At 41.9% G+C, this 26,993-nt stretch overlaps 1 protein-coding gene across 6 annotated transcripts; it reads right to left on the reverse strand.

Annotated features, from left to right (window-relative positions):
- Positions 1–1,570: 1,570 nt before the first annotated feature.
- On the reverse strand, positions 1,571–12,914 carry ARMCX4 (armadillo repeat containing X-linked 4). Of its 6 annotated transcripts, XM_081278044.1 has the most exons (7): positions 12,695–12,914; positions 12,139–12,205; positions 11,342–11,421; positions 10,898–10,989; positions 10,304–10,400; positions 4,507–9,980; positions 1,571–4,110 (listed from the first exon to the last, which is right to left on the reverse strand). In XM_081278044.1, exons 6-7 carry the CDS (start codon positions 9,844–9,846, stop codon positions 2,227–2,229), a joined length of 7,224 nt encoding a protein of 2,407 aa, XP_081134170.1. In that variant the 5' UTR covers positions 9,847–9,980; positions 10,304–10,400; positions 10,898–10,989; positions 11,342–11,421; positions 12,139–12,205; positions 12,695–12,914; the 3' UTR covers positions 1,571–2,226. The 6 variants fall into 6 exon arrangements, with proteins under 6 accessions (XP_081134170.1, XP_081134168.1, XP_081134166.1 ...); XM_081278042.1 differs by having other exon boundaries at positions 1,574–9,980; positions 10,304–10,364; positions 10,906–10,989; positions 12,695–12,913; XM_081278040.1 differs by having other exon boundaries at positions 1,574–9,980; positions 10,906–10,989; positions 12,695–12,913.
- Positions 12,915–26,993: the final 14,079 nt, after the last annotated feature.

Genomic DNA, 26,993 nt, shown 5'->3' on the forward strand with positions numbered 1-26,993 from the left:
GAAGCAATTCCTGAAGAGGTCTGGCAGCTGAGGGCTGTCTACCAGCAGCACTCTAGGCAACTGGAATAATGAGTTCTTTCTTTCTGAAGGAGGATCAGGGAAGCAGATGGCAGAATCCACTACAATATGTTATTTCTTTTCAATAGAAAGTTGGTAGCCATCAAATGCTAGGATTGAGAATAGCTTGATACTTAAAATAGTTTAAAATATTTACATATTTAGAACTTTATTTAAAATATTATTCAAAATGTTAAGGTATATCGTTCAAATATTTAGACATAAATATGCAACCCTCCACTCATACTTTTGCTCTAGGCGTCTCAAATATTATTGACAGACTTCCGTATCCCAAATCTATCTTTTTCCTTTCAGATAAATCATGAAAGAAATTCCCATTTATTATGTAGTTATCATAAAATCTATAATACTAAGACAAAAAAAAACAAACATAGAATCACCCATTATTTTAACACTCATAGAGAACTATTAACATTCTCAGAATATACACTGGTAAATACATATAAATCACTTAAATACATGCCTTTTTTCATAAAAGGTATCATATGTGCCTTTACAGATTGCTTTTTGCACTTAAAATTATATGCTGAATTTTTATGTAATTAAATGCAGACGCCTATTAACATTTTCTACAGCTACAGAATATTTCAGTGTGTAGGTACACCTTAGTTTGTTTAGCCAAATGTCTATGTTGAGACACTTGGGTCAATTCACTTTTTCACCCTTCAAAACAGTTTGAACAATGCACAGCTTCATCCAAGCCATAGATGGATGGGATCCTAAGGATAACATTTCACAAGCTGAATTATTCAGTTGAAGGGCAGGCACATCTTGAACACATATCTCTATGGACCTAGCACCTTGTGTGCTCCCAGCAGCACAGTTTGAGAGTTCTCCTCAACCAACATCATGGGGTGGGAGAGAAGTGGGTCTTTTGCTCTGTGGATCCCAACAACACTCTCTATAGTTCCTTAAAGTCCCCACCCCAACCAACTAATAAAAGAAATCTGATGCAAGCACTAAAAATTTTGCATTCTTTCTTTGACTGCATTTTATTATTATTTCAAGGCAGCAACTCTTTTATCCACTTACATACACACTAGAGTTGGCCAAGAAAAAGAACATGTTCCCAACAAATGCCCATAGAACCATAAAAGAAAACTGGCCTCAGAAATCTCTATGTTACCCAGCACCTAGTGGCTCAAAGGGTCTCTTGCTTCCATCCTGTCCTTACCATCCCCAGAGACACCACTGAAATGTCTTGCCTTTACCCTCTCATGCTTGGACTATGGCGGTAACTTCCTAACTGGTTTTCCAATCTCCAGTCAGCATTCTGGCCCCACCCCAATTGGCATCCAACCTGCACACAAATCACCATGTGGTTTTCCTGGCATCCTGTCATTCCTCTGGACATGAAAGGCTTTGTTGTCTCCCAGGGTTAGATAGGCTAGTATTTGGAGGTCAAATGGGCTACTATTTGGACACCCCAGTGTAGCAATCAGGGGTATTCCATGGACAGGACTCACCCCAACTCTCAGACCCTCCCCTCACTTGCCTCCCCACATATTGCACTCCAGGCAGGTCAGCCTGCTCCTTGCCTTTCTTCCACCCTCTTCCCTCCTTGAATGCCCTTCTGGCTTTTCTATCTTATCCTTCAAGCCCAGCTTACTTCGAGTGTCCTAGTGTCCCTCTCCTCTGTAAAACCTTCTCTGAGCACTGGTGGAGTCAGCAGTTTCTGCTGCCTCTAAGCATTGATGGGGATGCATATGGCTGTGACTGGATGGCCTAGTTAATATATTTTTGTTTCCATATACCTTGTCTCTTCAAACAGATCATAAACTCAAGGAAAATGACAATGTCTTTTTTTCTGCTGCTTAAAACACACAACTTTATTGATGACATAAAAATAAAGTCTCAAATGTATAAACATAAGTCCACACAAAGGACCAAAGATTACCTTACTTATGAAGAATCAGCTCAGTTTCTGCTCATGAAGCATACTAAAAATATCTCAATCCAGACAAGATAAAAATCAACACATGTATTTTCAGTACAAGTTTGGATTCATTTGGTGCTCATAAAATGGCCCATCTATAGACCATCATAGATAACATCAGTTTTGAAGTTATAACACAACTTACAATGTGCATCACTTCCAGGCTACAAAACCAAAATATTACTCAAATGTGTGTAGGAACATATATCCAATTAGAGTTTGTTTATTAATAGCTCAACTTTTTCCTTCACCTCTGGGTCACTGCATTCTGCTGCTAAGGCTCGAAGTTTTTTGGCACAGGCTTTAGGTCGTTGGAATAGGAAATAAAGAGAATTTTTACTGAATTTGTCCTGGGTAAATGTTTTTGATCTTCTTTTAAAATGGTAATTTATATTCTCAAATAGTGAAAGAGCATTAAGAATATTCTCTTTTGTCTCTTTCTTGCTAAAAATATTAATCAGTGTTGTTGGTGCATTGGCAATGAGCAAGTCTTTTGTCATAGATGGATTTTTAGAGAAATTCACAAGCATTCCCAAAACATGATCTTTAGTTTCTCCACTTCCCACAGTTAACAAACGAAGAAATTCTGAAATATAATTTGTAACCATATGCTGATATTCACTAGTAATAGTCAGGTGCCTTATCAATCTTAGTCCAGCCAGCTGCACATTTGAGTTCAAGGGATAGGTGACAGTATCTTCACAAACTTGGTTTAAGTATGTTTTAACTTTTCTATGGTTTTCGGCAGCCACTGAAATATTATTCAGTGCATTTAAAGCCTTCTGCCTAACACTAGGGTAGGGATTACTCAGCAAGCCTTCAATAACTGAGATTCCCCCAACATTACGAACAATTTCATGGGAATAAGGATAATCAGCACTGTTATATAGGGCATTAGTGGCTATTTCATGAACAGAAGGATCTTCAGTCATCTCAATCATGCAAATGAGTTTTTCAAGATCTCGTGGATCCATATTAGCTTCACGTTTACAGCGGCAGGACCAGGGCCGCATTTTCTCCCCAGACTTGCCATTCTTTCTATACTCATCTTCACCTAGAAAGCCCTCATTTTGTTGAGTAAACTTAGTTTCCGACCAGATCATGGCTCCATCCCATGGCCCCATTCCCGCCCCAGGGACCATGGATGGATATATACCTCTTGACTCAGCGGACTTTTTGCCTTTAGCATTAGGTGCAGATTTGTCTTCATTTCTGTTTTCATTACCAGTACAGAACCAAGTCCTTAGATCAAATCCATCAGCAGCCTCAAATTTATTGTCAATGCTGGCTTTATCCCCAGCTCCAGACTCAAAATTAACATCTTTTCCACTCCTGGATGTGAACTCACTACTGTTCTCACTCTCAGCCCAAAACAGGGACCTTAAACTGATCTCCTCAATATCAGGGCTGGATGATCTACTTAGCTCATCCTCATCTACATCCCTAGACCAAGTCCAAGATGGTATGCCAGCTTCTTCCTCAGCCCCAAACCTAGACCCTTTGGTTGTTACATCTTCATCCCAGGGCCAAGACCCCAATCTGGCTTCAGCCCCAGTCTCAGCTCCAGCCACTGCCCCACCCTCAGCCCCAGCCACTGCCCCGGCCTCAGCTCCAACCTCAGCTCCAGACTCAGCCCAGGCCTCGGCTCCAACCTCAGCTCCAGGCTCAGCCCAGGCCTCAGCCCCAACATCAACCCCAGCCCCAACCTCAACCCCAGCCCCAACCTCAGCCCAAGCCACAACCCTGGCCTCAGCCCAGGCCTCAGCCCCAGCCTCAGGCCCAACCCTGGCCTCAGCCCAGGCCTCAGCTCCAGCCTCAGCTCCAACCCCGGCCTCAGTCCAGGCCTCAGCCCCAGTCTCAGCTCCAGTCTCAGCCCTGGCCTCAACCCCAGCCTCAGCCCCAGTCTCAGCGCCAATCTCAGCCCCAGCCTCAGTCCGAGTCTCAGCTCCCATCTCAAATCCAGCCTCTGCCCAGGTCTCAGCCCCGGTCTCAGATCCAGCCTCAGTTCCAGCCTCAGCTCTGATCTCAGATCCAGCCACAGCCCAAGCCTCAGCTCCAGTCTCAATTCCAGCCACAGCCCAGGTCTCAGCCCCGGTCTCAGTTCTGGCCTCAGCCCCAGTCTCAATTCTGGCCTCAGCCCCAGCCTCAGCCCAGGCCTCAGCCCTGGTCTCAGCCTCAGCCTTAGTCCTGGTCTCAGCCCAGGTTTCAGCCACAGCCTCAGTTCTGGCTTCAGCTCCAGCTTCAGTTCCAGTCTGAGCCCCAGCCTCAGTCCTGGCATCAGCCCTGGCCTCAGTCCCAGCCTCAGTCCTGGCCTCAGTCCTGGCCTTAGCCCCAGCCTCAGCCCCAGCCTTAGCTGTGGCCTCAGTCCTGGCCTCAGCCCCAGCTTCAGCCCTAGCCTCAGCTGTGGCCTCAGTCCTGGCCTCAGTCCCAGCCTCAGCTCCAGCTTCAGCCCTGGTTTCAGCCCCAGCCTCTGATCTGGCCTCAGCTCCAGCCTCAGTTCTGGCCTCAGCACCAGCCTCAGCCCCTACACAGGAACCTACATAAGCTGCCTCCTCAGATCTGATCCAGGACCCAATACTGGCCTTGTTCTCATCCACCAACTCAGAATTATTGATAATCTCTTCCCCAGTTCTTGGTGTGGATTCAATACTTGACTGATGCTTACAATCAGACCTGGCCACAATAACAGCCTCTTCCCCTGTCCAACACCAAGAACCTATAAAGGCCTCACTCCCAGGCCCAAACCAGAATCCTTCATTGGCCTCTACCTCAGCACTAACCAAGAATCTTCCACTGGCCTGGTCCTCAGACTTAGCCCAAGACCCTCCACTGGCTTGGTCCTCAGAGCCCAGCCTAGAGCCTCCACTAGCCTCATTCCCAGGCTTAGACACAGCCCAGGATTCTCCACTGGTCTGATCCCCAGCACCAGCCCAAGAAGCTCCTCCACTAGCCTGATCCTCAAATCCAGATTTAGAGCAGACAACAGTCTGATCCCCAGGCCCAATCCATGACCCTCCACTGACCTGACTCACGGTGGCAGCCCAGGATCCACCACTGGACTGGTCTGTGGGACCTGATATAGACCCTCCAATTACATGGCCACCAGCTCCAACCCAGGAACCTCCTCCATTAGACTGATCCTGAGACCCTGGTCTGGATCCTCCACCAGTCTGATCTCCAGCACCAGCCCAGAATCCTCCTCCAATGGCCTGATTCTCAAATCCAGGTTTGGAACAACTACCAGCCTGATCCCCAGCCATAGCCCAGGACATTCCACTGACCTGACTCCCAGTGCCAGCCCAGGACACAACACTAGACTGGTTCATGGGCCCTGGTCTGGACACTCCGACATCTTGACCACCAGCCACAACCCAAGACCCTGTTACATTGGTCTGACTCCCAGTGTAAGCACAGAACCATCCACTGGTCTGGTCCCCAGTACCAACCCAGGAATTTCCACTGGACTGACCTCCAGACCCCAGGCTAGATCCTCCACCAGGCTGGTCCCCAGAATTAGCCCAGCATCCTGCTGCATTGGTCTGGTCCTCAAATACAGGATTTGCACCACCAGCAGCCAGGTCCCTAACCCCAACCTGGGACTCTCCACTGGTCTGGTCTACAGCCCCAACCAAGAACCCTCCACTGATTTGATTCCCTGAATCTGCCCAGGATCTTCCACTGGACTGATCCTCAGGCCCTGACTTGGACCCTCCACCAGCCTGGGCAATAGCCCCAGCCCAAGAACCTTCATCACTGGCCTGATTCTCAAAACTAGGCTTAGATCCACCACCAGACTGATCACTACTTCCAGTCCAGGACCCTCCAATGGCCAGGTTCCTAGTGCCAGCCCAAGACCCACCACTGGACTGATCTGCGGGCCCTGGTGTAGATCTTCCACCAGCCTGGTCCCCAGTGCCAACCCAGGATGCACCACTTGGGTCTACAGGCCCAAGCCTGGGCCCTCCACTGGCTTGATCTGCAGTATCAGCCCAAGACCTTCCACTGGACTGGTCCTCAGGTCCCAACCTGGACTCTCCACTAGCCTGGACAACAGCCCCAGTCCAGGACCCTTTTTCACTGGCCTGATCTTCAAATCTAGGCTTGGTCTCACCACTGGACTGATCACCAGTCCCAGCCCAGGACCCTCCAGTGGCCTGGTCCATGGCCCCAGTCCAGTAACCAATACTAACTATGTTTCCAGCTCCAGCCCAAGACACCGCACTAGCCTGATTATCAGCCACAGTCCAGGACCCTCCAGTAGCCTGGTCCACAACCCAGGAAACACCAGTGGCCTGGCCTGCAGGCCAAGACCCCTCACTGACCTGACCAACAACCCAGGGCCCTCCAATGGCCTGATTCCCAGAGACAACCCAAGACCCCCCACTGGTCTGGTTCTCAGCCCCAGTCCAGGACCCTCCAAAGGCCTTGTTCTGAGCCTCTACCCAGGAACCACCACTAGCCTTGTCCACAGCCCAGGACCCCTCACTAGCCTGACCCCCAGCCCAGACTCCTCCACTGGCCTGATCCCCAGCTCCTACCCAAGATGCAACAGCAACCTCATTCTCAGCCCTAGCTCCAGCCCCAGCCCAGGACTTAATGCTGGTCTCATCACAGGCCACAGCCCAGGAACCGACAACACCAGCCTTATCACTAGCCCCACTCCAGGACCCAATACTGGCTTCATTCTCATCATCAGCCCAGGACACACTATTTTCCCAGTCTCCATCCATGGCCTGAAACCTAAATTTGATCCACCGCTCAGCAGCAATCCAATCCTCTACACCAATTCCATTCCAGTAGTAGTCATGAATATTAGGCTGAGTCCTTCTGCAAGCCTGAGAGTCTATCCCACCTTCACTCTCAGATGTGGGCACAGCCTCAGACTCAGGCTTTGCATAGACTTCATCTTTTGCTATGGTTTCTGATTCAGAATTGGACACAGCTTTTTCCCTTGCACCAAGCAAGGCCTCATCTTGGGAACTGGCCACAGTTTGGGGCTGAGCAGAGCTCTTTATACTTGTCCTGGCCCCTGCTTTAGTCACAGTATTGGAATTGCCCCTGACCTTATTCCTGGCACCAAGCAAGGCCTCGTTTTGGGAGCTGGCCATAGCCTGGGGCTGGGAAGACCCCGTTGTACCTGCCCCAGTCACTGTCTTAGGCACAGCACTCGAATGGCCCCTGACCTTATTCCTGGCACCAAGCAAATTCTCACCCTGGGAATTAGACACAGCCTGGGGCTGGGCAGAGCCTGTTGTATCTGCCCCAGTCTCTGCCTTAGGAATAGCATTGGGATTGCCCCTGACCTTATTCCTGGCACCAAGCAGGTTCTCACTTTGGGAACTGGCCACAGCCTGGGACTGGGCAGAGTCTCTTGAATTTGCCCCAGCCTCTGTCTTAGGCACAATATTGGAATTGCCCCTGATCTTATTCTTGGCACCAGATAAGGCCTCACCCTGGGAACTGGCCACAGCCTTGGGATGGGCAGAGCCCATTGTACCTGCCGCAGCCTCTGGCTTAGACATAGCAGTGGGATTGCCCTTGACCTTAGTCCTGGTACCAGTCAAGCATTCACCCTGTGAATTGGCCACAGCCTGGGGATAGGCAGAACTCACCCCAGCCTCTGCCTTAGGCACAGCATTGGAATTACCCTTAACCTTATTCTTGGCACCAGGCAAGGCCTCATTCTGGGAATTGGCTACATTTGGGGGCTGGGCAGAGCACACTGTATCTTGCCTGACCCCTACCTTAGGCACAGCATTGCGATTGCCCCTGACCTTATTCCTGGTACTAGGCAAGGTCTCACCCTGGGAATTGGCCACAACCTGGGGCTGAGAAGACCCTGTTGCACCTGCCCCAGCCTCTATCTTAGGCACAGCATTGGTATTGCCCTTTACCTTATTCCTGATACCAGGCAAGGCCTCATTCTGGGAAGTGGTCACAGCCTGGGACTGGGAAGAGCCCATTGTACCTTCCACAGTTCCTGCCTTAGGCACAGTGTTGGAGTTGCCTTTGACCCTATTCTTGGCACCAGGTAGGGTCTCACCTTGCAAATTTGCCACAGCTTGGGGCGGACCACAGGTCCTCTGGTCTGTCTTAGACCCTGCTCTGGAAATGGCATTAGAATCACTACTACCATCAACCCTGGAATCATGCAAGGCCTCAGCTTGGGTCTTGATCACAGCCTGAGGCTGTACACAGGTTTTCATGTCTGTCCCAACCCCTGCTTTACATTTGGCTTTGGCTTTGCCCCTTGTCTTACCTCTAGTAATAGGTAAGGTTTCACCCTGGCTCTGGGCCGTAGCCTCAGCTCCTTCCTTAGACATGGTATTGGCATTGCCCTTAGCCTTGATTCTTCCATCAGGCAAGACATCACCCTGGACATTGGCCACAGGCTGAATCTGGGTACAAGACAACATGTCCATCCCAGCCCCTGCCTTAGCCATGACATTGGGATCGCTTCTGGTCTTATCCCTGGTATCAGTCAAGGCTTCAACCTGTGAATAGGTCCTCGTGTTTGTTCTGGCCACTGCTTTAGCCATGGCATTGGGATTGGCTCTACCCTTAACCTTGGCATCAGGTATGGCCTCAACCTGAGCACTGGATACAGCTTGTACCTGAGCAGTAGCCCTCATGTCAGCTCCAGTCATTGCCTTAGATATGACATTGGAATTTACCCTGCCATCAACCCTGGCACCAGATGTTGCTTCAGCCTGTTTTTTGGCCATAGTCTGAGACTGTATTATACAAGCTTTCATATCTGCCTCTATCTCTGTTTTACACATGGCATTGTCATCACCCCTGTCAATAACCTTTGCCCCAGGCATGGCTTCAGCCTGTGTCTGGGGAGCAATTTGGGGCTGGAAAGAAGCCTTTGTGTCTACCCCAGTGCCTGCCTTACACAGGATTTTAAGATTACCCTTGTCCTTATCCCCAGCACCAGGCATGTCATCATCTTGGACCTTGGCCACAGCCTGAGACTGTGCACAGAACTTCATGTCCACTCCAGCCTCTGCCCTGGACGTGCCATTGAGATTTTCCTTAGCATCAACTGTGGGATCAGGCCTAGCCTCAGAATGAGTTTTAACCACACTCACAGTCTCTTCCAGGGTTCTTGTCTTGGTTTCAGCCACAATTCCAGCCTTGTTCATGGTCCCAATCTTGACCATTTCCTTGGTCACTGCCAAGACCTCACTCTGTGTCACCATTACTTTGTTAATCTCTGTCTCTTTTTCAGCCAATGTACGAGCTTCAGCTTTGGTCTGGGTCATTGTTTCTTTCTTGGCCTCTGACCTGGCAACCGCTGCCCAAGCTTTAGCCTTGGTCTGGGTCACTGCCTCTTTCTTCACTAGTCCCCCAGCCTCAGCATCAGTTTGGGTCACTGCCTCTTTCATGGCCACTTCCCTAGCTTTGGCATTGGCCTCAGTCAGAGTCACTACCTCTGTCATGATCAGTGTTCCAACCACTGATTTGGCCTCAAATTCAGTCTCTGTCTCTGCCTCAGCCATTGCCTTGGACTGAGAGTTGGCTTTGGGTCTGGATATAGCAGTGACCTGGGCCTCTGCTTCAGCCCCAAGCCCACCTCCTGCTCCAGTTTCTGCTCCAGTCATGGCCTTGGGTCTAGTCTCAGTCTCTGCCCCAGCCAAGACTTCACTCGTGGCCAAGGTCTGGTTCTGTACCCCAACCACAGTCTCCATCTTGACTTTGGACCCATTTCTGGCAAGTCTCCTCTCATTCTGAGCTCTTCCCTTGGTTAATCTGTAAATGTAGTAGCAGGTGCCAGCCCAGATCACCAGTCCTGCAGTTGCCCAGCCCACTTCCTGAATGCGGCCCATGTAATAACCCCTGCTGAAGGCACGAACAAGGTACAGGGGGGCTCACTCGGGCTGAGGAAAGAACGTGATAGGTCTGGATGTAGGCCTGTGATGGTGCTGGTCTTCAGCCACTACAGTTGCCACTGGTGGTAGACCTAGAAGTGAAGGAAGGAAATAAACTAAAATTTCTCTTCCAATTCTATTGTATCATACAGCTGGATATACAGAGGAACAGGAAAAGGCAGAAATTATGTGTTTGGTGGGAGAAGAGGATAATTAGCAAACTTTCCATCCCTTATTTCACCCTCTTCCCACCTTCCACAATGCCCAACAATTTTCCCCTGAGGTACTTCCATATACCAGGAAGGATAATGGGAAGGTTGATGATGAATGGGAGAAACTGAGAAGCCTCCAGACTTTAACTTTTACTAGACCTACTCTGGTCACAGTTCCCACAGGTCCCCACTTCCATACCAACCTGTACTGATCCAAAGAATTCCCCTCCTCTCCTCTTTCCTTTTCTTTCTTGGTGATACGCCCTAAAGTAGATACATAAATTCATGAGATCTTTGGACCTAAAGACAAACAGAGAGACACAGGGAGTGACATACAGGAATAGAGAGTTTGTTTTTGGGGGGAGGTTTATTTGTTTGTTTTCTTACCAGGGATTGAACCCAGGAGCACTTAACCACTGACCCACATCCCTAGACCTTTTTATATAGATTTCTTTTTTTTTTTTAATTTTGATACAGGGTCTTGCTAAATTGCTGAGGCTGACTTTGAACTTGCAATCTTCCTGAGCTTCTGGGATTACAGGCATGTGCCACCATGCCTGGCAAGAGTTTGTTCTTAATGGGACAAGAATATCAACTCCCTCAGATCACTTTACTCCCCCCAGGGGTTGTCACACTCTTTTCAAATTAAGGTGAGGGTTCAAGGTTAATGGCAGAGGTGGGTAAAGATAACTGAGAAAGGGAGGGATTAAGGATCCTCTAGACCAGACACTGGTCCTTATTGGATGCACACTGGTCTCCACTAACCCATCCTAGAAGTTGACCCAGCCAATCCTCACCTTCTTACCAGTCTATACTGATTGGAGACAATTTTCTTCTTGTTTATTTGTTTCCAGTTATCTCAAGCCCTGTAGCAGACGTGCAGATAGATCTATAGATAAGTGGAACACATAGGAGATGAAGACTAAGTGCTTGGTAGAAAAGACAGGCATTTTAATTCCTGACCCCAATGCTTGCCTATAAGAGCCCAGGTCTAGTTTACTAAGGTGTCTTATCTTGTGTTCCCCTACTCAAGTCTTCTTAGTCACACCATAGCCACCCTCACCCCAATATTCTTACTGTTTCCTGCACTAAAATCAATAGGGCATATGCTATCACTGTAGAAAGCTGGCAGAGTGTAGAAGAGTCAGAAAGACCCTCCAATGAGACTCTCTCAAGTCTCAAAAACCTGCTCAGCCCACCCTCTCTTGTCATCCCCATGCACTGCCCACATTCACACTAACCTCCATAGTTATGGGCCAGTCTCTTTCTCTTTCTCTTGTTTCTAGTGGTAAATAGGCCTACTGCAAGCCTATGAGAAGACCTAGGAACAGAGACAAAAAAGGAGGGTGAATGTTGAATGTTTGTGACATCCTAACATCTAACATATGGGTTGTTGTGTCTGCCTTTCTGAGACACAGCCATTTCCTAGCAGGCAGGACCTAGGGCTTTCCTAGCACTGTAATGCACAGAGTATAAAAGGGAGACAAGTAAAGAAAAAAAGGGGAAAGATAGAAGCAACTTATTTTAAAACCACCTGTAGCATTCTAGGGACACCCCCAAAAGTCCTCCATTTCCTTCACCAAGATAGTCAGGAAGGCAGAGGTATCTGTAAAACTGCAGTATGGTGGAAGAGATGCAGGGCCCCAGGCCCCATGACTATAGAACCACAGCCTACTGCCTTCTGCTTCCCCTAAAACCCATTTTGAGAAGTCTCTAGCAGAAGATACAGGTGTGTGGGAGGGCTTTTGCTTCTGCAAAATCATTATCCTTTTCCCCAAAGACTATCTCAAAAAAATAGTAATGTTCTTTGATAAAATCCATATTTTTTGACATTAACTGAAGTACAAATAAAAGCATCTGTAGAAAAGTTCGCTGTCTTTATTGGTCTTCAATACAAAATATAAGTTAAAAGTCCCAAGCTTGGTAAAGAAACACAATTTAGGGAAAGTTGCCTACATCCCAATCAGATAGCAGCGCCTAAATGCTTGCCATGGAATTCATATAGAACTTTACAGACGGTGCCCGTGCTCACACTAACCTCCATAGATCCTGTGCAGTTTTCTCCTCTCCTTCCCTCGCCTCACCACAAACAGTGCCACACCGAACTATTGTCAGAAAGAGAAGCAATGAGTGCTTAGAACAGCACACAGGCCACAGACCCCAGTACTCGCCTTTCCGGATTCTGGAACACGATTATCAAACGTCCCTCCCCTCGCTCAGACACCACCCCTACCAACCCAGCCGTCCAGTCACTAAGGCCCACCATTTTCTTTACAAACGCCACCGTGGCGCGTCCCTTCCTCTGAGATGATCAGGAAGCCTGTGGGCATGTGCGGTCAGTGATTAGAATTAGAAAGGATGGACATCTAGTTCTGTATTTCCCTCTTGAGACACTCTCCCCACCAGCCACCCTGTCAAAGCTCATGGTTCCCCTGAACAGATTTAGATGGGGGTAAGGGCACTCGGGAAAATCAGAGGCAGAGGCTCCTTGAACTTGAGCCAGCACAGACACCTCTTTGGCCGGTCCCTGCACCGCAGACGATTCGGCAAGCAGCTGCTGGCCTGGCGGCGGCGCGCGGCCCAAAAACCCTTACCTGCTAGGCTTTCCCCGGGCCTGATGCTAGCCCGCCATGCGCAGGGCAGCGGGGAGCTGGTAGCCAGACGAGAGTGACGACTGCACCCTGGGCTGCGTCGCTCTGCAGCTCCGGGTCACGTGAGGGCCGCGCGTCATCGCTGGCTCTCCTCCCCACAGACCCCCACCCGCCGGCAGGCAGTCAACAAGACCCCCTTCCTCAAGCACAGACAACCCCCACCTCCGGTCTCTGCGCGGCGCCTCTGTGCGCACAACCCTGTCACTCATCTCTGTCCTCTCCAATCTGAGAGCCCACAAGTGGCATCACCGCCTTGCGGTTGGAGTTTACCGGTCTCTTGTTGCCAGGGTGGGTCTTTACCCCCACCCCCCACCCCCACCCTCACCCACTTCCAGGCCTTCCTTGTAGCCTTTTCTGCATCTTCGAGGAATCCTTTCTTTTCCTGGTATGCTAAAAGATCAATGCTCCCCACCCACCTCCTACACAACCTGCCCTCGCTTAGTACCTACAGCGCCAGCACCAAATTGCCTATAGAAGGAGATGCCTGAAAGGAAAGCAGAGTGAAAGTAAAGCCTTAACTTTCTTTTATATATTCCTTTTTTTTTCCTTTTACTATCACTTTTTTTGTAATGGGAAAATGCAGTAAAGTCATTTTCATTCGACATAAAAAATATTCAGGTTGTAAAAATAACACGAGACACATTCGTTTATACTATTTTGTGCCACTTAAAAATGTTTTCTACTTGGTATAAACTCTTTCACAGGTTTCAAAACAGACTAGTGTTATTGACATTTTAAATAAAAAATTCCTACATCAGCACATTTTTCAATATGATCTATACATTAATCTTTGGAAAGACATTTGATTTCTAATCTTGACAGTTTTACAAAAAATTATTTATAATTTTTTAAAGTTCTGGCTGAATATATGGTTTCCTGTCTGAGAACTTTTTTCAGAGATGATTCCTAAATGATTTAATGAAGACTCAATTCCTCAAGAACCCAGTGCCTTACAAACTAGTGACATCACAGATTAACTGTCTTTCCATTAAAGGGTCTTTGTTTGGATTTTACATAAGTGTGTAATCAAATCAGTCTCACCACACCCATAAAAGGACCAACTGCTATCACATGGATGGAAAGGAGGCTCAACAGGTGGAATTTTCATTCCATCATGACATTAATGAGATGTCTGAAATCTGCCATCCACATACTATCACCATAGCATTGACCAGTGTTCATAATGGTGGTGAGGGTCTGTGGATGACTGTGAATCATCTCAGATCCTGAACAATGGCCAGGAGTAAGAAGTATTTTCACTCACTGTACCACCCGCCCAAGACCCTCAGAATAATTCCAGAACTCAGGGACAAAGAATGTAGAAGTTAGTCTGCAGACACCCACCTGTCCCTGCTGGGAATCATACTCTAAATATAGACCCTCCAGGCAGCCTTTTTCTTAGAATGTTGAAATATGACACCCCAGCCAGCCAGAGGCCCTCCCTATGAGGGGGCCTGCTGTGCAGGAGGCCCTTTTGGAAGGGGAGCCAGGGAGCCCAAGATGCTATAAGACCTTACAAATGTCTTTTCAGAACTTAAATTGATAAATTGATGGCATAAAATTCTAAAATCTTGGTAGTGTTAAAAAAAAAAAAGAAACCATAGCATTGGATGTCAAGGGCTAATTTTTAATGTAAAAACTCCCAGCCAGCACAATTGCTCACACCTGTAATCCTAGGGCTGAGTTAGAAGGATTGCAAGTTCAAAGTCAGCCTCAGAAACTTAGGGAAGCCCTTAGTGAGACTAAAACCTAAAAAAAAAAAAAAAAGGCTAGGGATGTGGCTCAGTGGTTAAGCACCCCCGGGTTCAATACCTAGTACACGGGAAAAAATACTCTCACAAATCATTAATAAAATGATAACCCAATAGAAAAATGTGCTAAAGATATGAACAGATTTGTTCACAGAGAACAAATGACTGACAAGCATTTGAAAAGATACTCAGCGCCAAAGAAATGCAAATCAAAACAACTATGTCTTACTATGTTTCAGCTATTAGTTTGTTAAAACTTAGAAATTGAATAATTTTGTTGACTGGTTTGTGGAGAAATGTTCACTCATGCACTCTGTTAGATGCAGATGTTCTAATTCAATATTTTATAGGGCAATTTGGCACAATGTATTAAATGATAAACAAAATATCCTACTAATTCTTGGACCCAGCATTTCTTTTTTCCTGCTGCATTATATTATACATAATTGTTGCATTCATTATGCCATATTTGTACATACACATTACATACTTCCCCTGTCCCTTCCCTTTCCCTCCCATCCTGATCCCCTTGCTTTGTTCTACTGATCTCCCTTCTATAATGATGATAATTTTAACTAGTTCTTTATAATTTTATATATCACTGTGGTAATATTCATACATGCACATAGCATAATTTGGTACATTTCATTTCCCAGTACTTGCCCATGCCCTCCCTCTTCCTTACCCCTCTCAACCTACTTCCTCTACTCTGTTGATGTCCCTTCTAATTACCTTCTAGTTATATCCCCTTACCCTTCCCCCACCCCTCCCCTTCTCCCTCTCCCTCTCCCTCCCCCCAATTCATTTGACCCCTGACTTCTTGAATCTGGCTTATTTCAATTAGCATTATATTCTCCAGTTACAACAATTTGCCAGCAAATGACATAATTTCATTCTTCTTTATGGCTGAGTAAAACTATATTTTCTTTTCCATTCATCTGTTCATGGGCAAGTAGGCTGGTTCCATAACTTGTCTGTTGTGAATCATGCTGCTATAAACATTGGTATGCATGTTTCACCATAGTATGCTGATTTTAGTTGTTTTGGATAAATACCAAGGACTGGAATATCTGGGTCAAATAGTGGTTCCATTCCTAGTCTTTTGAGGAATCTCCATACTGCTTTCCAAAGCGGCTGTACTAATTTTCACTCCCACCAACAATGTATAAGTATACTCATCCAAATCACATACATCCTGTCTAGCAATTATTGTTAGTTGTATGCTTGATGATAGCCATTGTATTTGGAGTGAGAAGGAATCTCAGTGTAGTTTTGATTTGCAGTTTTCTGATTGCTAAAGATGTTGGGCATTTTTTCATATATTTGTGGGCCATTTGTGCTGTTTCCTTTGAGAAATGTTTGTTTAGTTCACTTGCCTATTTGTTGACTTGGGTGTGGTTTTTTGGTATTAACTTTTTTTAATTCTTGTATATTCTGGATATTAATCCTCTGTCAAAAGAGTAGCTGGCAAAGATTTTCTCCCATTCTGTAGACTTTCTCTTCACACTCTTGTTTCCTTTGCTGTGCAGAAGTTTTTTTTTAATTTGATGACATCCAATTTATTAATTCTTGGTATTATTTCCTGAGCTTTAGGAGTCCTACTGAGGAGCTCATTGACTACACCTATAAGTTGGAGTGTTGCCCCTATGTTTTCTTCTAACATGTGTAAAATTTCTTGTCTAATCCCTAGGTTTTTGATCCGCTTAAAGTTGACTTTTGTACAAGCTAAGAAGGATTCGGTTTCATTCTTCTAAACATGTATATCGAGTTTCCCAACAACATTTGTTTAAATAAGGCTGTCTTTTCTCCAATGTATGCTTTAATACATTTGTCAAAAATCAGATTATTTTATATGTGTGGATTTGTGCCTGTGTCTTCTATCTATTCCATTGGTCTATGTGTCTGATTTTGTGCCAGTACTATAGCTCTGTAGTACAATTTGAAATTGGCTATTGTGATGTCTTTGACACTGCCCATTTTGCTCAGAATTGCTTTGGTTATTCTGAGTTTTTTATTCTTCCATGTGAATTTTAGTACTGCTTTTTTTCCTAGTCTGTGAAGATTGTCATTGGTATTTTGATGGGGATCACATTGAATCCTGTAGATCACTTCTGGTAATATAGCTATTTTAACAATATTAATTCTGACTATTCATGAACACAGAAGGTCTTTCCTTCCCCTAGTATCTTCTTCAATCTCTTTTTTCAGTGTTTTGTAATTTTCACTTTAGTGGCCTTCTACCTCTTTGGTTAGATTTATTTCTAGGTATTTTTGAGGCTATTATAAATGGAATTATTTTCCTGATTTCTTTTTCAATAGATTAATCATTGGTGCATAGAAAAGATATTGATTTTTATATGATGATTTTGTATCTTGCTACTTTGCTTAATCTGTTATCAGTGCTAGAAGTCTTCTGGTTGAATTTTTAGGATCTTCTAAGAAGAATGTATTATACTCTAAGATTCAAACCAAGAAAAAACACTAGCATTGCTTTGACTCCATTATCATCATCCAAATCACAGTTATGTCCCCAGTGTTATAAGTTTGGTGAGTTGAATCCTTTTTATACATTATATATGCATGTATGTCTTATTAAAATATAAAATAGAATCATATTTGGTATTCTGTTTTGAAACTTATATTTTCATGTAAAAACATGCTTCAGTGAGTTAGACATGTCAGTATATTTAAAGCTGCTTTGTTCTTTTAACTGCTGCATGATATTCAATAGTTTGATTGTGATATTTTTTATTTACACACCTACCCCAACTGATGAACATAAAATTGTTCTGGGTCTGAGGTTAATAAAAATAAGCCTTCATTAAACAGCCTGGTATATACAACTTGGCCCATGGGTAAAAAATTATTTTAGGATATCCTACCTGTAAATAGACTTGTTTGATTAAAGGAATAAGATTTTATAAATTTAATACTGCCAAAAGACGGATATGAGATCATACATAGTTAATGGATATAGTGTCAAACTGCCCTCCGAAAAGCTGGGCCAATTTACACCCTTGACAAGTACTTGACAGGACCTATTCTCCAGACTCTGATGCACACTGTATATTGGTGATCAGTGCCAATATAAGAAGTAAAAAAAGTATCAGATTTTCATTCTTTAATTCACATTTCCTAAATATCTGTTATCTTGACCATCATTGCGTATCATTATTGACCATTTGCATTTCTTCTGTGAGAATCATTCAGATCCTTGAAGTTTTTTTCTGTCCAGCTGAATTTTTCTCACTGTCTTATAGTTCTTATGCAATATTAGTTATTTTTCTGATATATAAGTTCCACATATGTTCTCCAAATCTGTCAATAATATCTTAATTTATAGTATTATAATATTCAGACTTTTTATATTTGTATGATCAAATATATTAAATTTCCTATGTGGATTCTGACTATAGATACATATATTTTTCAAATATAGACTCTTTATTTAAATAGCCAAATCTCAGCACTACTCATATAACAGTCTATTACTCCCCAACTAACTTAAAAAGCTGACTTAACCATATGTTAAATTTTCATTCATAATCAGATCTGTTTCATGAATTAACTTTTCTGTTCCACTGATATGCATATATATTATTGCCTTAATGCACACTTTTAATTGGTATAGATTTGTAGCAAGTTATGGTTTCTGAAAGGAGAAATCCTTTTGGCTCTGTTTCTTCAAACTATTTTTGGATATGCTTGGGCATTTCAAGTGTAACTCCAAATTTCATTTTCTTCTCTTTAGTTTTTAGATTTTTTAATGTAATTTTTTTATTTGTATATGACAGCAAAATGCAGTACAATTCCTATTACATATATAGAGGACAATTTTTCATATCTTTGGTTGTATACATAGTATATTCACACCAATTTGTCTTCATACCTGTTCTTTAGATAGTAGTGATCATCACATCTTTTTATTTTATTTCCACATAATTGTACACATAATAATAATTCTATATATTTATGGGCTTCAATGGCATGTTTTAACACATGTATACATTATATGATGGTCAAATTAGTATATCCATCACTTTAAACATTTATCATTTCTTTGTTATGAGAGCATTCAAAATCCTCTCTTGAGGTGAAATATACATTTTTAGATAATTTAAAAACTTTTTTAGATTCCACATATGAGTGGAATCAGGCAATGTTGTCTGTCTCTGCCTGGCTTATTTCCCTTAACATCCTGTCCCACAGGTTCATTCATCTTGTCACAAGTGACAGAATTTCAGTTTCCAAGATGGAAGAATAGAGAAGGTCACTTTCCAGGCTGCTCTGTGGAATGAAACCAAGAAAGCAGACAGGCAGCTTCTCAGCAAGATGGGTGAACCAAAAAGTGGGGGGACTTTACTGGAATTTAAAACTGGACATTCAAATCAAACTGGGAACTCAGAAGGTTGGATATAATAAAATAAGGAAGAAATCCCCAGCAGCACAGCCACTGTGGGGGCCAGGCCAGAAGCACCAGCCACAGTTGTCCCTCCATAAGCACATTGGAGGGATAAGGGAATTAAAGGAAGCTGCATTTGGGGGAGGCCCAGGGCATGTCTGGGAACAGAGCATTTAGAGATAAAAGATGTTGCCTGGCAAACCTGGAAGACTTGCTACACAATATCCATGTGTGGAGGGAAGAAGCTGCCATCTCTCCAGGTGGCATGTGGAGGACTAAGGAAGGAACCATTTTGCAGCTACTGCTCAAGGGCCAGCAGCTGAGGGGGCTTATTCAAATTTGGCCCAAAATACGGGCCCAGTAAACACACACTGCACAACATAGAGTGTGCTTTAGTGACCAGGAGAAAAGCAAACATGGAGAGAGGTTTATGCAGAGGACCACTGGTCATGGAAATCCACTGGCTCCACCCCCTCCATCTCCAATCCAACTGCTTGCAGGACCATCTGGGAGAGATGCCTCTGGCCAGGAATTCAGAAGGGCAGAGGAGGGAGAAATTGTTTGGAGACTGAACCTGAGACCAAGAAACGTAGCGTCTGAAGTTGGTGTAATGGACTAAGAATTTGGTCCCCCACCACAGGAGTGGAACCCAAGGGAGAACCCAGGGGTACAGTCTTCCAGTGTGGACCAGAAAGTACTGGGCACCGGAGGTGCATTGATTTAAAATCTCCAGACCAATTCGCATTCAGCAAAGGGCCTGGAGCTCACATAAGCCTAAACCCTGCTTCCATGAATTTCATCTATGGGATTACCTCTCTCACTCCAACAATCCAGAGGGTGGAGCATCACACTCTAGAAGACCCTGCCTAAAGCTGCTGAGAAGAAAATCTGAGAATATTTTGAACTTCAGTGGAAAGAATTCTTTAACTTTTCACCAAGATCTTTTTTGAAATTCATTTTCTCCATTTAATTGTGGTACATGGACACCTATACATATTTGTATTTCTTTTTTTCTCAGTTCTAGCATTTTTGTAGCCAGTTATTTTTTATGGATTAGCTTTTTGTGAACTAGGATGTTTGATTAGTATATTTTAGTTTTGCTTTGTATTCTTTTATTTTTAAATTTTTATTTAATTTTATATATATATATATATATATATATATATATATACACACACATACATACATATTTCTCCTACCTCCTTCCCTTAATTCTCTTTTCTTCTGCCAACAGCCAATCTCTATTATTCTCTTTCACTCTTCCTTTTGCTTTAACTTCTTCTCTACTCTTTCCTCATAATCATCACATCCTTATCACTTCTGTTCTCTCCCTGTCCACTATTTGAAATTATAAACCTTCTGCAAACTTGCTGGTTTTATTGTAGGCAATAACTGATCATATTATTTCTGTTTAGTGTGATAATTAACATTGTAGACATCATGGTAGGAACTATTTGGTTTAAAACTGTATGTTGTTTGCATTTGTTGTTGTCATTATTTTCTTCCCCTAAACATGCGGTACTAGAAACCTTCAGGGACACTATAAATCCATAGGGTAGAAACTCTACTGACTCAGATCCATACTGTAAGATGGGTAGACTCACAAACAACATGAAAAAGCAAGGGAACATATTGTCCCAAATAAATCAAGATACTCCAATAACAGGATCCATCAACACCACAGTGGAAGAAATGTCAGAGAAGGAGTTTAGAATGTCCATAGTTAAACTGATCTGTGAAGGAAAGGACAGTATAAGAAATTAAATCAAAGAAAAAATACAGGAAGTGAAAGATCACCTCAATAAAGAGGCAAAGATTCTGAAAAAAAAGCAGAAATCCTCAAAGGAAACAATAAACCAAATTAAAAATTCAATAGAAGGCATCACCAACAGATTTGAGCACTTGGAAACAGAACCTCAGGCAATGAAGACAAAATATATAATCTTTATTAAAATAGAGTTGACCACAGAGAGAAGTTGTTAAGAAACCATGAACAGAACTTCCAAGAACTATAGGATAACATGAAAAAAATTAAGATTTATCAGGATAGATGAAGGTACAGATATACAAACCAAAGGAATACACAATCTTTTCAGAAAATTTCCCAAACCTAAAGAATGAAATGGAAAATCAAATACAAGAGGTTGGGGCTGGGGTTATGGCTCTGTGGTACAGTGCTTGCCTAGCATATGGGAGGGACTAAGTTTGATTCTCAGTGCTGTGCATAAAAAAAATAAAATAAAGGTCCATCAACAACTAGAAAAATATTTTTTAAAAATACAAGAGGCTTACAGGACTCCAAATACACAAAATTGCAACAGACCCACACCAAGACACATTATAATGAAAATGCCTAACAAACAGAATAAGGACAGAATTTTAAAGGCTGCAAAGAGAAAAATATGAGATTATGTGCAGGGGGAAACCAATTCAGATCTCAGCTGATTTCTCAACCCAGACCCTCAAAGCTAGAACATCCTCGAATAACATATACCAAGCTCTGAAAGAAAATGGATGCCAACCAGGAATCCTATACCCAGCAAATTTAAGCTTCAGATTTGAAGATAAAATAAAAACTTTCCATGATAAACAAAAGTTAAAGGAATTTGCAACTAGAAAGCCTGAAGTATAAAACATACTCAATAAAATATTTCATGAAAAATAGAAGTGAAAACCAGCAAAGGTAGGAACCCCCTAAAAGAAAAGTGGCTTGATGGATAAATAGATTCAAATTAAAAAACAGAAGTAAATCAAAATGACAAGGAATAAAAATCATTTCTCAATAATAACATTGAATGTAAATGGCCTAAACCCATCAATCAAAAGACATAAGACTTGCAGATTGCATTAAAAAACAAGACCCAACAATGAACTGTCTCCAAGAGATTCACCTCATAGGCAAAGATGTACACAGACTGAAGGTGAAAGGACGGGGAAAAAAACATGTCATTCACATGGATTTTGTAAGCAAGCAGGGGTGTCTATCCTCATATCAGATAAAGCAGACTTTAAGCCAAAGCTAATCATAGGGACAAAGAAGGCCATTTTATACTGCTCAGGGGAATTATACATCAACAAGATATAACAATTGTAAATATGTATGCTTCAAACAATGGAGCATCTATGTATATCAAACAAACCCTTCTCAATTTCAAGAATCAAATAGACCATAGCACAATAATACTGAATAACTTTTACATGCCTCTGTCACCACTGGATAGATCCCCCAAACAAAAACTAAATAAAGATGGGGCTGAGGCTGTGGCTTTGTGGTAAAGTGCTTTCCTTGCATGTGTGAGGCACTGGGTTCAATCCTCAGCACTACATAAAAACACATACAGATACTGTGTGTTCATCTACAACTAAATAAATATTTTAAAAAAAACTAAATAAAGAAGCTATAAAAGTTAAAAAATACAATTGATAATTAGACTTAACATATATAGAATATCTCATTCATCAATGACTGAATACTCTTTCTTCTCAACAGCACATGGATCCTTCTCTAATATAGACCATGCTATGTAAGCTTCACATATGTTGGCATATAAATGTAATATTTTAGCATCTGAAGGGTTATTGTAATAGCTCCCTTTTCATTGATATTAATTTTTATGTTCCTGCTTTTTTCTTGATTAGACTTGTTCATTTTTTATCAAATTTTAGCTGTATTATTTTTTCCCTATTTCATATATTTCTGCTCTTACTCTTATTTTTTCCTTCCTAATTTGAAAATAGTTTGATTGTATTCTAAATTCTTTTAGATAGAAGTACATTAAGTTATAAATGTTCATTTGAGTTCTGTTTCATCCCACAGATCCTGATATTTTAAGCTTTTATTATCACTTAGCTCAAAGTACTTTTTATTTACTTTTCTTGTGCTTTCTTCCCTGACCTCTGAGATATTTATAAGTGTTTCATTTAATTTTGAAATAGTTGATGTGTGGGGGTGGGGTTCTATATATCTTAAGGTGATTGATTTCTAATATAATAAATAATGAAGGAAACACAGTCTGCATGACTTCAAATTTAACAAAAAGTAATGGAAATGCCTTTTATATATTGATTGTATTGTTTACATACATGTAAAAATTGATAAGATTGCATACTTCAAATATGTGCTATTTATTATACTTCAAATTTACCTCAAAAAAGCTATGGGAAAAAAAAAAAACAAATGACAGAATTTCATCCTCTTTATCACTGAATAATAGTCATGTGTGTGTGTGTGTGTGTGTGTGTGTGTGTGTGCGCCAAACTTTCTTTATTCATTTATACATTGATGGACATTTAAGTTGATTCTATATTTTGGCTATTATAAATAGTGGTGCAATAAATATGGGAATGCTGATGCCTCTTTGACAAACTGATTGTATTTTATTTGGATATTAATCCAGTAGTGGGATTGCTGGTTCATATGATAATATTACTGCTAGTTTTTTAAAGGGAATTCCATACCATTTTTTCATAATGGATGTACCACCAATTGTGTATGTATAAGAATCCTTGTCTCCTCACATCCTCTCCAGCATTTGTTTTTCTGCTATAATTATAATATCTAATGTTGTTTATTGTCTTTTCTTTTTTTGATCCAAATTGACAAAATTTCTTCTCAAATAATAAGTTCAGTTTATATCAATCAATTGTACTCTGATATTTTTTCTTGCTTTTATTCTTTTTTGTTTTTTTTAAATTTTTAATTGATTTTTAAAAATAAATGACAGCAGAATGCATTACAATTCTTATTATACATATACAGCACAATTTTTCATATCTCTGGTTGTATATAAAGTATGTTCACACCAGTTCATATCTTCATACATATACTTTGGATAATGATGTCCATCACATTCCACCATCCTTGCTAACTGCCTACCCCCTCCCTTTCCCTCCCATCCCTCTGCCCTACCTAGAGTTCTTCTATTCCTCCCATGCTCCCCCTCCCTACCCCACTATGAGTCAGTCTCCTTATATCAGAGAAAACATTCGCCATTTGTTTTTTGGGGATTGGCTAACTTCACTTAGCATTATCTTCTCCAATGCCATCCACTTACCTGCAAATGCCATGATTTTATTCTCTCTTGTTGCTGAGTAATATTCCAGTGTGTATATATGCCACATTTTTAAATCCACTCATCTACTGAAGGGCATCTCGGTTGGTTCCACAGTTTAGCTATTGTGAATTGTGCTGCTATAAACATTGATGTGGCTGTATCCCTGTAGTATGCTGTTTTTAAGTCCTTTGAGTATACACCGAGGAAAGGGATAGCTGGGTCAAACGGTGGTTCCATTCCCAGTTTTCCAAGGAATCTCCATACTGCTTTCCATATTGACTGCACCAATTCGCAGTCCCACCAGCAATGTATGAGTGTACCTTTTTTCCCCACATCCTTGCCAACACTTACTGTTGTTTGTCTTCATAATAGCTGCCATTCTGACTGGAGTGAGATGATATTGTAGAGTAGTTTTGATTTGCATTTCTCTCATTGCTAGAGATGATGAACATTTTTTCATATATTTGTTGATTGATTATATATCCTCTTCTGAGAAGTGTCTGTTCAGGTCCTTGGCCCATTTATTGATTGGGTTATTTGTTTTGGGTTTTTTTTTTTTTTTTTGGTGCTTAGCTTTTTGAGTTTTTTAAATACCCTAGAGATTAGTGCTCTATCTGATGTGTGAGGGGTAAAAATTTGCTCCCAAGATGTAGGCTCTCTATTCACCTCACAGATTGTTCTTTTGCTGAGAAGAAACTTTTTAGTTTGAATCCATCTCATTTATTGATTCATGGTTTAAATTCTTGTGCAACAGGAGTCTTATTAAGTAAATTGGGGTCTAATCCCGTAGGATGTACATTAGGGCCTACTTTTTCTTCTATTAGACACAGAGTCTCTGGTTTAATTCCTAGGTCCTTGATCCACTTTTAGTTGAGTTTTGTGCATGGTGAAAGATAGGGGTTTAATTTCATTTTGTTGCATATGGATTTCCAGTTTTACCAGCACCATTTGTTGAAGAGGCTATCTTTTCTCCAATGCATGTTTTTGGCACCTTTGTCTAATATAAGATAATTGTAAATTTGGGGGTTAGTCTCTGTGTCCTCTATTCTGTACCATTGGTCTTCTAGTCTGTTTTGGTGCCAATACCATGCTGTTTTTGTTACTTTAGCTCTGTAATCTAGTTTAAGGTCTGGTATAGTGATGCCACTTGCTTCACTCTTCCTGCTAAGGATTGCTTTAGCTATTATGGGTGTCTTATTTTTCCAGATGAATTTCAAGAGTGCTTTTTCTATTTCTATGAGGAATGCCATTGGGATTTTGATCGGAATTGCATTAAATATGTATAGTGCTGTTGGTAGTATGGCCATTTGATAATATTAATTCTGCCTATCCAAGAGCAAGGTAGATCTTTCCATCTTCTAAGGTCTTCTTTGATTTCTTTCTTTAGGGTTCTATAGTTTTCATTGTATAGATCTTTCACTTCTTTTGTTAAGTTGATCCTCAAGTTGTTTTTTTTTTTTTTTTGAGGCTACTGTAAATGGGGGTAGTTTTCCTCATTTCCCTCTCAGAGTATTTGTCACTGATATACAGAAATGCCTTTGATGCATGGGTGTTGATTTTATAACCTGCTACTTTGCTGAATTCATTTACTAGTTCTAGAAGTTTTCTGGTGGAGCTTTTTGGGTCTTCTAGGTTTAGAATCATATCGTCAGCAAATAGTGCTAATTTAAGTTCTTCATTTCCTATATGTATCCCTTTAATTTCTTTCATCTGTCTAATTGCTCTGGCCAGTGTTTCAAGAAGTATGTTAAATAGAAGTGGCAAAAGAGGGCATTCCTGTCTTGTTCCAGTTTTTTGAGGGAATTCCTTCAATTTTTCTCCATTTAGAATGATGTTGGCCTGGGGATTAGCACAGATAGCCTTTACAACGTTGAGATATGTTCCTGTTATCCCTAATTTTTCTAGTGTTTTGAACATGAAGGGGTGCTGCGTTTTGTCAAATGATTTTCCTGCATCTATTGAGATGATCATATGATTCTTATCTTTGAGTCTATTGATGTGATGAATTACATTTATTGATTTCCATATGTTGAACCAACCTTGCATCCCTGGGATGAATCCCACTTGATCATGGTGCACAATCTTTTTGATATGTTTTTGTATTCAATTTGCCAGAATTTTATTGAGAATTTTTGCTTTTAGTCTTTTTGATAACAGTCATTCTAACTGGGGTGAAGTGATATTTAATTGTTGTTTTGATTTGTGTGTGTGTGTGTGTGTGTGTGTGTTATCCTAGGGAATTGAATGCAGGGATGCTGTACTTCTCAGTTACATCCCCAGGCCTTTTAATTTTATTTTCAAGATAGAGTCTTGCTGAAGGTTGCCAAGGCTGGCCTTGAATTTGAGATCCTCCTCCATCAACCTCCTGAATTCCTGGGATTATGGGAGTGTACCAATAAATTCAGCCTGAATGGTGGCTTATTGCAAATTATATTCTCCCTCCATTCATTAGGAAAATAATTTCACTAGTTTTATAAAAATTATGCATGCTCATTATAAAGAAGCAATGCATTGTAATAAAGTGCCAAGATGACACCTACAGTATTCAAATTCTATTACTGTGAAATTACCAAACTTTCGAACAACATTAAAACTTCCTGGAACATGATGTGTTCTTTAAATTTAAATACATTATTCTTTCTTAAGGATGTAGATACACAGGAAGTCATCCTTAACCACATGTTCACTCATATGTGGCTTCTACAAAACTCAGATTGAAAATGTTTGGTGAAAAATTGCATCTGTACTGAACATGTACAGACTTTATATAGTATAACAACTGTTTGCATAGCTTTTACATTGTATTAGGTATTATAAGTAATTTAGAGATTATTTCAAGTATATGGGATGATGTGCATAGGTTATATGCAAATATTACACCATTATATAAGGAAATTGAGCATCCATGGATTTGGGTATTTGTGGGGGGGTCTTAGAACTCATCCACTGTGGACGCCAAGGATGACTGTATGTGTGGGGATATGCATATAATACATATCATTATTTCCTTTAATTTCTTCCATTTTTTCATCTCT

This window comes from Spermophilus citellus (assembly GCF_964194105.1).
Source record: "Spermophilus citellus genome assembly, chromosome: X".
Taxonomy (NCBI): domain Eukaryota; kingdom Metazoa; phylum Chordata; class Mammalia; order Rodentia; family Sciuridae; genus Spermophilus; species Spermophilus citellus.

Excerpts from the sequence above, each read along its gene's own strand:
- ARMCX4 (XM_081278043.1), bottom strand. The coding sequence starts at position 9,846 with ATGGGCCGCATTCAGGAAGTGGGCTGGGCAACTGCAGGACTGGTGATC.